The following is a 12,512-nucleotide window of genomic DNA, read 5'->3' on the forward strand; positions in this document are numbered from 1 at the left end:
CATAGGGAACATACGGAATTTTGAGAGACAGAGAAAGAGGATATGTGGACATTAATCAAACACTAGTATGAATAAGGAGCAACAGACGGGGCTTTAAAGCAAGTGAGTTAAAGCATCAAGGAGTTGTGCCTTTCGATAGCACAGAATTGTCCCACTTATTCTTTTTGTAAAGTAATTTAAAAAACAGATGGCTTTGAGTTTGGTCATTTTATCAAGAGACAGTTCCATCTGTTGGTTCTTCTGTTAGCTGTGGGCTGAACAATAATAACAGCAGATCATGGCCTGTTTTCCCTCAGGTTAAAACATGTACTTGCTGCTCTCCTATCTCTTTTCCTGAGCGTGCAGCAGATAGAGGACCTTTCATCTTTTTCAAAGTAGTTACAGGAATACTCCATCAGTGGAGAGCTTGGAAGTGTAAAGCCTTATAATCAACTCGCAGGGCCCGGCCAACATTGCATACTGTACAGTGTATTGCACTGTGTAATTCACTGTGTAGTCATCTAATGTAACTGTCAGAAGAGCTCAACTTTAAATGTTGTCTCTCTTAATCCTCTCCTCTCCTCCCACGCAGGTGTCTGACCGGTGCGACTATATTTTTGTGAATGGCAAGGAGATGAAGGGCAAGGTGAAGATGATGGTGAACTTCACGTACGGATACCTAAGTGCTCAGCTGGAGCTCAACGTGTGGATCCCGCGCCTCCCCCTCCAGATTGAGGTGTCTGACACGGAGCTGAGCCAGATCAAAGGCTGGAGGGTGCCCATCATGGCCACCAGTCAGAGGTACAGTAGTGAATGCATTTATCACTTGCAAGGCCTGTGCCTCATCTATTAGACTATGCCAGAAGTCACCCTCTTGTATCTTTTTCACCGTTTGTCAGAATGGGTTCAACCAATGAAATAGAATTACGCAAAAAAATAAAGTTGTTTTCACATGTTTGTAATAAACTGGAAGGCATTTGTTTTGCTAATTGGAGGGGTTATAAGTCCACTTATATATTTAAAAATGTTAAGACACTTACATTTTTGTGCCATCTGCTGTGCCGTGTAAACCAGATGTAATAATATTATAAAATTGCTGTATCAGGGTCACTGAGGAACTTTTATTTTGAGTAGATACATAACATATATTATAAATGCACTTAGTTTTTTCCTTTCTCAAACAACCGCATTGTGCTTTTGGATTTTTCTCTTGGTTTCATACAAGTGCTCATGATCAGAGTCCTTTGTCCACTTGTGCAGCCACGGTAGCTTGGTTTAAGAGTGGCTTTTATTCCACGTGATGCATTTTATTTCAGTCATGGCGCAGATAAGATAATGATGAGAAGTGTGACTGAACACCCCCCCTCCTCCTGACTTCAGTCTTACTGACGGTTCTTAGCTGATAATACAATGGCTGACCTGTGCAATGCAGCTTGTCATTACGACTGGTTTAAGGTGGCCTGCCACTGCGCCTCTTAGTTGTCAGTAGGACAGAACAGTATTAGAGCTGTCTGGAGGTCAGACTTCTCCCCTGGGGCCTCATCACTGGCAGCACCTCTGCCAACGTTGCTGTGCACCGCGACTTTGCAACTGTTGAAATCCATCAATTGATTGAGCAGCTATCAGCCTACCTGCAGTAATTACTTCTGGAAAAGCGTTGAAGTTGGACTTGGAGTCATCCCACGCACGAGTGTGGCTACTCTAATTATCCCAGCTCCCTTCTTATTTTGAGTGACAGAGGTACAGCATTCAACTAATGCCACGGCTTGTCGAGGATGTCGCTTTTTTAGCTGCGTGCTGGTATGCCTTTATCAGTGGGGACAGCCAAGCTGTGTTGTCATTGTTGACGCCAGCACCACTGCTGATGGGCTGCAGAGAGCTTTGTCTCTCGCTGTCTTCCACCCGTCTTTGTTTATCAGGGGATAACAGGCGTGACCTTGCAAAGTAGCACTATGCCTGTTGGTGAGAATGGGCACTGGTCCACTGTTCATAAGCCCACGAGGAACTAAGCCAATAACAGACAATAGCTAGCAGCAGGACCGTCCTCTATCAACCAGGCTCGCAAGTTGTGGCCATACTGGGGGGAAAGAGAGAAATGAAAAATAAAGAGACATCAAGCCTGTTAGTAGGACAGCTGCAGAAGTACTCCGTACGCAGTTTTTGACTGACGCTGTCTGTATGGCTCACCTCTTCCCTCCCTAAGCTCTGTCAAAACAGGGACAAGATAAGCCTTTGAAGACAGCTAACTTAAGTGTATGCGTAGAACTCAGGCATCCACCACTCCTTTAACGCATCTTTTAATATATCTATATTAAGATTCCTTTTTCCACTTGTTAAACTGCTTTAAAATTCTGTTGTAGTTACCTTTCATTCAATGATTTGGACTTATTGTTCTCCTTCTGCTGTGAAATAAATAGCTGCATTGAAATCCCTCCAAGATTCAAAGAATCAGAAGACACATTGTCAGACAGAGCTGCGTCTGCGTATATAGAAACAACACTGCCTATTTCTGTCCAAATGACCTTCGTCACGTTATTGTAGCAGAAAATACAATGCACCAAAATGCCAAAACATATCCAGCACACCATCCACAGGGCACAAACAAAAATAAGCATGTCACATGCATTAATATGCAGCATCTCGTCTGAAGTCTGAGCTGGGCTTGAAAGTGAATGAAGCGGAAAGAAAAATTGCTTTGTTAAGCAGGTTGTTCGCGGCACTGAGTACGATTTGTTTATTAGATTAACCTTAAATTAGATTTTGAGATGGCTGCACAGGCATCGGCATATCAGCTTTATACTGGAGCTAAAATGGTCGGACTTCACTATCAGCTTGTTTACTCCTGAATCCATTACACCTGACTGATATCAGCATCTATAAATGCCCTTATAAATGTAGTGCTTCAATGCTGATTCAGTCAATATGTCTACATAATTTGTAAAAATCAGTGCTATTTACAATCTCATTAACCTTGAATGTCAACTAACTGTTTACACTCAAAAACCACTCACAAAGGGATTTAACCAAAGCATTCATTTGGTGAGAAACTTTTGATTACTGCCTTTGGAATAATAAGATCATGCCTGAAATTATTGGCAGGTGATTTTTTTTTTTCTCCTGCATTTTAATATGTGAATGAGTGGAGAGAGAAAGAGATATTAAAGAACAGTGATTTATGAAAGCAGAACAGAAATTTGAAAGACCAATGAATGTTTGATCACAAATTCATGAGTTACAAACCTTGTCAGTCTGTTGGAATAAACGACGCATCTGAGCAAATGTTCGATTTTATGCCGCTGATAGCTTTTTCATGTTTATGTGAATTGGAAGGTGACTCAGGGAGGAAGCTGCTTGCATTTCATAAAACGTAAAATATTGTTGGCGAGAATGACTCAAATACCTCCATCCTTTTCGGGGACTTTGGCAGCGTGTTCTGCATAGAAACAACAAATCTAGTGGAGCAAACATTTCTGTAGTAGTGTTAGAATATAACTTTTAAAATACAAACACTGTCAGCAAAGTTATGCGAAGGACAAACGCAGGATCGACAGACATCCAGCCATGCATTACACAGTGATCGGACTTTGGCTAATAAGCCTGGACTGATGTACTTTAATTTCCCCTTTTGGTATTCTGCTCCCAAAACGCCAAGGAATTCCTCATTGATAAAGTTGAATTTCTTTCAGTTTCAATGTGGGGTACTTGGATAAGTGGTGAAGGTCAAATCCTGCAAAAACTAACAAACAAACATGTTGTTATACCTCTAGGGCAGATCGGCCACGCCAGTATTAACAACCTTTCCTCCCGAGTAGCTTCTTGTTGCAATTGATGATCACACTGTTTTTTGCCAAAGTTATACAAATTGTGGCCATTTGAGATTTGAGTTTTTTTGTCTTTCTTTGTGCTAATCTCACAGGTTGGAGCTAGCTGCAACCTAGTTCGAAAAACATGATGTCACATTCTTCTGTGCACCAATCAGGCGGATTGGTTCAAGTTGTAGGGAGATATGTTGATATTTTCAGGGGCTTTGAAGTTGCAAGACTCAGCCGTAAAGACAATAAAGTTAAACATTTAGTAAATTATGGTCTTAGTGAAACTATAGCAAAAAGTTATAGTAAAATGTGATTTGTATTTGGATGCCACAATACAGTCAAAACTTAAAGAGACTTAATACAAGTATGTCCTCGTCACACCGTCACCGTTTGAGTTGGGGATTTTGTCACTTGGCTTGTTAATTGTAATTGTGATGATGCCATGAACTCTAAATATGTCGGTTTTCTTTTAGTGTTTCAATATTCACAGCAGAACAATTTCTTCTGTTAATGGCTGTCATTCAGTTGCATGTGAAATCAGTCCCACCAGCAAAGCTTTTAGGTCTTAACTTTAAAGCTCTCTGTACTCTTGGCTCTTTCTCTGGAGCATGCAACTAACATCTCTATTCCCACGACTTCGCATGCAGCCAGATTTCTCAGGGGATTCAGACAGAAAGAGCCAAGCAGAGCGGATAATCGCAAGAAAAACAGTTTAAGAGATGAATTTCTTTTCTTCTCCCCTTTATCATGATCTCAACCTTTACTAGTGTGTGGGTGTGGGTGTATGTGTGTGAGAACGAGAGACAGGGGAACAAATGACGATGATTAGACAGAAAGGTGGATTTAAGTCTGTAGTACAGTTTATGATTAATAGCTGTGTTGACAAAGCACTTTTCTGTTTGTAAGTATCCTGACTGTGCCCCCGTGTGAGACTGAAGAGCTGTAACAGCATTTATTCTCCCAAATCAACCGTTCAAACATTGCTCTCTCAACATCCCAGTGTGCTTTATTTGTTGTTTTTAAAAAGGCGTTTGTGGAAGCAAAAATTAAAAAAAAAAAAAAAAAGCAGTTATGGGCAAAATCTAATGATATTGTAGCTGTATTGTAACCGTTTAAACCCAGTTTGTCATACTTAAAACAATTTTCCTGGTGAGAATGAGTCGTGCCTCTGTTGGCTGATTTGTTGCCTAAAGTAATAAAATTAGATTTGCTAGCAACAGAGCAATCACAGACGCCATTAAGTAAAGCAGTAAGGAGGTGTGTGCACATTCACAATCCAGACCGGGTGCTCAGAAATGGTGGAGGAGAGACACTGAGAAAGAAAAATGATAGCCATTCACTGGATTGATCGTCTCTTACTGGTTTAATCAACAACATTGTATCATAACATGATGATCGTTGGGTAAACATGCCCGTATGAGTCACATCAATCTGTGTCTGACTGAGATCAGTTCAACTTTGAACGCTGTTGGCAATCTACAAACCAAACTTCAGTGCAAAATGAATATTTTAGATTCTAGATCGTTTTCGACTGTAATATAGCAAGAAGCACCAAGTGCACTGAATTCTGGCAATCAATGTAATATATCGACAAAATAATATTTGCCATACATATATATGGCATACATGATGAACAAGACAGATTCTGCAAACTTGTTGATATCAGCATGTTTAAATTAGATTATGAGACCCAAACACAAAGGACAGTAAGGACTGATGAAGGTGTTTTATGACCTGTCATAAAACAAATAATTGGACAAATTCCATTTGTGGCCTGATGTTGGATCTGAAATAAGGAATAACCAAAAATTCTTACACTTGAGGGAAATATGAATGAAGGGCAGGTTAACAAAACTTCAAACCTTTTATGGCACCTACCGAATTGTTTCGATACTGTCTACTATTGAAAAAAGCTTTGTCATTTGATACTCAGTTTCGAAAGCCAGGCTACATTGACCTCAACACATTTTTGTTTTAACACGCAGCTTTTGCTGCCTTTACACAGGAGTAAATATAATCAGCATCAGTGAGCCACAGCGTTCACCATGTGAAGCATCCACTCGGGTGGCCTGTCAAAATAGTTCAGCTCACTGACTTTCAACTTTGGTAAATCTTACATTACAATTCCTAACTTCACTCTGTTCAAAGACATTTTTGGACACATATCTGCCTGAGTCCCGTGCGCTGCAGTAACTGGAGGCTTGTCTGTGCACAGACAGCTAGCTAACGTCTACAGTCTACAGAGGCTACATTAGTACATTTTAGTGTCTAGCAAAAGCTTGCATGTGAGCCATTTTCAGGGGACATATAAATTGTTGGTACAGAAAACAACCTGGGTTACACTCTCTCCCCCCTAAGCTGCATGAAAACTAAAGATTTGTACCATCATGAATAATCAAATTTTCTTTTTCTTAAAATAAATTATACAGAATCAGTATTTAAAAAAAGTATTATTGTTTCAAAGTGAAACTATCTTCAAAGTTGTGCCGTTTATTGTTTGCGGACCATGAGTGTCTCTATCAAATTGCCTAAAGTATGAAGAACTGTATCGTCAGTAGTAAGAGCACCTTGGAGTGGTAAGTCGCTGTTTCTCAGTCTGGACTGAGGCAGTGGATCAACCGGCGCTGCCATCTCATAAGGCATGCCGCCAGCAGGGCTAAAGAAAATATATATATATATATATTCCATGTTAGCACATCAGGTTCTTATTTTTTTTTTGGCAGGTCCACACGGGACAGCGAGGATGAGGACGATGAAGACAGGCGAGGACGAAGCTGCACTTTACAGTACCAGCACGCCATGGTCAAAGTCCTGACCCATTTTGTAGCCGAGTCAGCTGATCCTCGAGGGCAGACCAGCTTCATGCTGGGCACGGATTGGCAGGTGGACATCACAGAGCTCGTGTGGGACTTCCTGAAGGTAGAGGATCCCCAGATTGCACAGCTCCTGGACAGAAGGATACTGGTGGGACTCGACGTAGGGATGACCACTATACAGGTACACCATGTCTTCATTTAACGCGTCACTGCAGTCAACTGCACATGCTAACAACTTACAATTAACGGCTCCACAAATATGCGGGCCAAAAAAAAAGAAGGTCTCAGCTCGTATCTTTACCCGATGCTCACGGCATTGGTCATGATACAGGTGTTAGGAAGCGTATGTCAATTTAGCGTTTGATTTGTGTCTATTCAAATCGAGGCCAGAGATTGTTGCCTGCTTCCAATCGTGTTGCTTCAGTTTATTATCCAGATTACCACCAAACATTAGTGTATAAACCTAAATGAAGACTTTTCTCAGCTTTACTGTGGTCATTATTCTGCCAAACAAAAAAAACAACATGTTCGAATAATAAACTGGAGGAACAAGAACATGTTGTTTTTTTTCCAAGGACAACAGCAGCTGCCAACGTCACTGCCAGGGCTTGACTCACACCTCCTTTTGTCCTGAGCAGACAGGTGCTCACTGGTGTGTCACAGCCTGTGTTTCAGGCTCTCAGCAGCGAGTGGGTCCTCGGCCCTTCGGTTTGTCAGCCCTCTTCACGCTAACCAAATGGATATCAACCCCCTAATGACATCTGTGAGAGTGGGATCTGCATCCCAGTGTCGAGGACTCGCCTGTCTGTCTGTCTGCAAACCCTCCGCACGCTCGCACAGAACAAAGCACAAACCGGAAAAGCATAACGAGAGCGGAGGTCTGACAGCTGCGACTAACTCTGCCATGCATCACGTTGACTGATGCACGAGGAGACGTTTAAAAGGGTTTTCATTCGGAGGAAGTCACGCGTAGCTCACGTGGCGTTGATCACACGCTCAGTTAGACTTCCTGCTCCTGTTTTGAGGTTAAAGTGTGCCTCTCCTCCAGATTACCAGTATTAATCAAAGGGAATGGATTCTTACCTACAGGAGGTTTAGGGGCTGAATGGCAGCCAAGTTGAGTCCCTGTTTGATCTCCCCAGCCTGAGTAAGAGATAAAATAAAATGAAGGTTTTGTGTATCATTTTGCATATTGCGCAGGAGCTTTTAAGCCTTTTATGTTAGATGAAACACTCGGAAAAGCATTTTCTTAAATCACCTGTAACTCCAGGTAATCTGCTTTTTTTTCATGTCGCTGACATCTTCACTGCTAGATGCTGATTTATGTGATGGTTTTGCATACTACTTGCCAGGAATCCCCTGTCAAACACACAATGTGACCAGTGGTGACTTATTTCTGTTTTAATTTTCGTATTCTCTGTTCAGCTGTTTGCCAATGCTGCGGATTTCTCTTGAAAAAGAACTTCCCCACTCCGAGTGTTAATAGCAGGAAATGAAAAGGCTTTTATGAGCCGGTTATACATTGGATTGTAAAGTAACACACCTGTAATTCTTCATACCACAATGTCACACGTTACCACAATCACACATTTGTTAGGAATTAGTAGGAAGCAAGAAATTTTAACGTGCATCTTTTTCCTGTTATAATTACTTGAAGGTTGTAATCTGTGATTTCTTTCCTCCTCTTCTTCACTGTCTTCTTTCTTAGGTGTTGTCTCCTTTGTCAGACTCAATCCTGGCAGAGAAGACTATCACAGTGGTGGATGACAAAGTGACCATCACCGAGTTGGGTGTGCAGCTGGTGACGGGCCTCTCCATGAGCCTGCAGCTCAGCGCTGGCAGCAACAGAGCGATCCTAGCTACTACCACCACACAGGAGGTTCTGCAGAGCCCCAAACAGGTCTGGATGCTGTCGTACGCAGAAGTACAGCGGGAATGATTTAATGATTAATCAATTAAAAGAAGGACAGAATCCTTTCGTCCTTTCATATACTAATGGATTTTGTAATTTTATTAACAAAAATTGCAAATATTTGAGGGTTCCAGCTTCTTGAAAAGGATGATTTGTTGATTTCCTTATTCATACCCAGCGTTTCCCCTAGTTTGACTTCTTTTGGGGGGCAGGATAGGCCAGGGTGGTTTGGGGGGAGAGGAATTATAATCAGTGCTAGGGATTATATTCGATCAGTTCTCTCTCTCCTCCGGGCCACGTGGGAAAGCTTTTTCCTTTAATTTGATTGCAATCCGAGTGCTACAATATTTTATGGAGTTGTAGCCTGTGTACATTTTTGTATTTCATTTTGCACCAAACTTACCAATATGGTTGGCGGCCCCCTCAAGGCCAGGAAAAGGAAAACGCTGGTCATACCTAATAGTAAACAGAATATTTTGAACATTGTTCAAATACAATATAAAAGTTAAGTACAAATCAGACCTCAAATTACCAGTTTGTTTTGTTAATTCTTAATTTTAAGACAAACTCCAAGCAAAGAGTATATTTAACCAGAAGCAATATATTCTTTCCATCTAAACATGGCATGATCTATTACTGCATAATGATCATCAAATTCACATGACCTTAGGCTGCAGGAAATTATAGTGTACTTTTCCTCTGCTTTCTGACAATTCACAGACAAAGCAATTAATGGAGAGAACGAGAGGACAATCAGCAGGTTAAGTAATAATGAAGATAATTATTTGGTGCAGCATCGTGTGTAAGAGACTCAAGCCTAAATTCAAATTTTGTTCTATTATCCACAATTTAATACAAAGCCTTGTTTATAAAAATGAGTGGTGATTCTTATCCAATAGATAAAAAACAAAGACCAGAAATTATTTGCACACCATTTAGCCGGATCCAATTATTACAGATGATGATGGTAATTTGTTTTACGCAATAATTATTATCTCCTAGCATATTAAATCATTTCTCTTTTGATGAATAACTGATTTTTCTTTTAGATATCTGCTGATACCAAAGATTTGCATTTTCCGCCTTTCATAGTGTGTTTCCAAAACAACACACTCACCTCCAGACTGCATTTCACACTATCAGGGTCCTTGGATGAGAAATTCTACACGTAAAGAAAGCTTCACTGTGCATGTGCTGGTGTTCACGTGACTGTTTGTTCAACACTTTCCCTAACCGTCTTAACTCTGAGGCTTGAAAGCCAAAGTGTGACAGAATGTTTTTCCTTCAGTATCTAATAGAAACAGAAGCTTAATCTCAGCATGCAAACGCACCATCACAGCTACAGTACAAGAATATGTACAGTCCAAACTTGGCTTTTCTCTTATATTCTGCTTCTCTTTCTAATTTGCCGTGGCTTCTCTTGTTGAAGCCTCTTTGATCTGCCCATCGTCTTCTCTAACTGCCCCCCTCTTCCTCTTCCTCTAACTGAGGAAGGAAGCGAAGGACATTTATCTGCCCGATCTCACGCACAGTGTGAAGATAAGTAGGCAGCACTGCACTGTAAGTCCTCTGGTGTCAGTAATTGGGAAGCATTGACAGACCACTGCAGGGATCTACTCGTGCGCCTTTGGGGATTTGTCCTTCGGCGACATTAAAAGGCAAATTGTGAGACTGCAGTAGAAGGCGGCCTCGAGACGCCCGTGTGTGGCAAATCTTCATTCGCATGAACAATGTTTAATGTTACTGTTTGATCCTTTCTGGTCTCTTTTAATCTGTATCTGTATCCTATCACCTTATAGAGAATAGCCACTGAGTTAGCAGAACCGTGCAACCCAGTAAGCTTATATTTGACTCGCAATGTTATCCACAAGTAGAAACCTCCATATATACACTGTGTGTATATGGTGCCCTGACAAAAGGCACATTAAATGTAAATAATCAACAGGAACACCATCTAGGTGAAGTTGTAAGTACCCAGAAAAGAGGCCTTGCAATTTCCAGAGCTAATATATAAAAAAATAACCTGTGCCTGTCTTTTTCCATGAAATCAGCTTGGATTTTTACACCATCATTTTCATTCCTTTTTAATGCAAAAGGTCCATATGTTGTCTTGCGTCACTGACTATTTCCTTTCTCTCTTTTTATGTGTTTGTATTTCCACAGGAGGCCCTGATCAGCGCCTGGCTGCAGTTTAGTGACGGCTCTGTGGCTCCGCTAGACCTCTACAATTCTGACTTTTTTGTCCTGACGGCCACATCTCTGGACGAAGATGTGGTGACAGTGCAGCAGGACCCGTCGTGGAAATGGCCTGTCATCATGACGGAGGCGGAGGGTCAGGGCCTGCTGGTCAGGGTGGAAATGACTGTTTGCGAAGTCTGCCATAAGTTTAAGCGTCGCAGCATCCTCGCAGCGGGGAACTGTAACGTCAGGGTGAAGTTCGGTCACGGTGACAGCGCGAGGGGAGGGAGCAGCGACTATGGCCCAGATGGAGATGAGATGGACACCAGAGGCAGGCTCTCCTCCTCCCAGGACAGGACGGGCATTGACACCCACTACTATGGCAGCTCTGTCTCTGACATGGAGGATGGGGTGTTGAGGAGAGCCACCACTACAAGGAGCGCAATAATGCGCAGACCCAATGGGGACAAACTTTCAGACAATGGTGGCCAGAACATTCCAATCGACTTTGCTGACTTCCCTGCGCAAGTAGATCTGCCCCGTGGCCGCAATATGGACGATGACCTCATTCAGACTGCCCGAGGGCTCACAGACCTAGAGATCGGCATGTACGCCCTGCTGGGGGTCTTCTGCCTCGCCATCCTGGTCTTTCTTATTAACTGCATTTCCTATACCCTCAAATACCGCCACAAGGAGCTCTCCATCGAGGGCCAGGAGAACATGAACCACGCCCACGACTGGGTGTGGCTGGGGAACGAGGCAGAGCTGCTGGAGAGCCAAATCAGCCTTTCGCCCCAGCAGGAGGAGCAGACCTCCATGATGGACTCGAGTAGCGGCCTCGAGGAGGGCAGCCACCTACTGAACGGAGGCTCTGCCCAGAAACACGTGCAGAGCCAGGTGCACCGGGCGGCAGACACGGGCTGCCTAGCCAAGGACAGCAAAGGAGACTCCCCCACCACCAAGAGGAAGCGAGTCAAGTTCACTACGTTCACCACCATCCCCTCAGACAGTAGCTACCCCACTGTGAACACACTGACTGGAAGCCACAGCCACGACATTAAGTGGGTGTGCCAAGACGTGCAGCTGGGAGACTCCAAGGAGTTGCGCAACTACATGGAAAGGTTAAATGACAGTGCTTTAAAAGAGGTGGCATAATGTACAGTGTGCACTTGTAACAAACTCACCCTTATGCCTTCCAGAGGAAAGTGGGTCACAACCGAAAGTGGACCCACAGATGGTGAAAGAGGAGGAAATTTACTCCAAACTGCCAAAGGGTCATTCAATTTAGGAGAGCTGTCACGATTCCACAAGTGACTGATGATAAATCAACAACAAACTGTGAGGACGTCAGTTGGTTTCTTTTTCATTTGTTTATCAGATGATTACCTTTTTATCATCATTTTATTATTACAGGGTTCAGAATCTAAACGAGGACCCAGGATTGACCTGCAGCAATGACGGCCTGTGACCACAGATGTGAAAACAAACAGTACCGTGATTAGATAGATGTTCTGAATGTGTGTGCACATTAAATGGCTTTGGAACTTTTGTACCATTTTTTGGGGGATATTAATTTCTTACGTCAGATCTGTGGAAGAGTTCTGAAAAGGCCAAAGCAAGCCAAGAGAAATTTCTGCATGTGGCTGAAAAAGAAGAAAAAAAGAAAAGAAAAAAAAAAAAAGCTGAAGTTTCTGGTTCATTGTCATCCTCCTTACTAAGGCAGAGGACCTGTTATGTATATACTGAACAGTCTCCAAAGCATTGTATTGTTACTCTGTATATTGTATTTTCATAACATTTAAGGAATACACAACA

The 12,512-nt window shown here is 42.4% G+C and overlaps 1 protein-coding gene across 2 annotated transcripts in view; it reads left to right on the forward strand.

Annotated features, from left to right (window-relative positions):
• Positions 1-12,512, forward strand: part of LOC138191853 (transmembrane protein 132C) — a 125,330-nt gene extending 112,818 nt beyond the window's left edge. For both annotated transcript variants that reach the window (XM_069138905.1, XM_069138906.1), the window contains exons 6-9: positions 572-780; positions 6,515-6,788; positions 8,316-8,507; positions 10,683-12,512. In XM_069138905.1, coding sequence (XP_068995006.1) covers positions 572-780; positions 6,515-6,788; positions 8,316-8,507; positions 10,683-11,852 — 1,845 coding nt within the window. In that variant the 3' untranslated portion in view covers positions 11,853-12,512. The remainder of the gene's footprint in view (positions 1-571; positions 781-6,514; positions 6,789-8,315; positions 8,508-10,682) is intronic.

This window comes from Embiotoca jacksoni, unplaced genomic scaffold, assembly GCF_022577435.1.
Source record: "Embiotoca jacksoni isolate LCO1_2020_lvr unplaced genomic scaffold, fEmbJac1.0.p SCAF_8, whole genome shotgun sequence".
NCBI classification, from domain to species: domain Eukaryota; kingdom Metazoa; phylum Chordata; class Actinopteri; family Embiotocidae; genus Embiotoca; species Embiotoca jacksoni.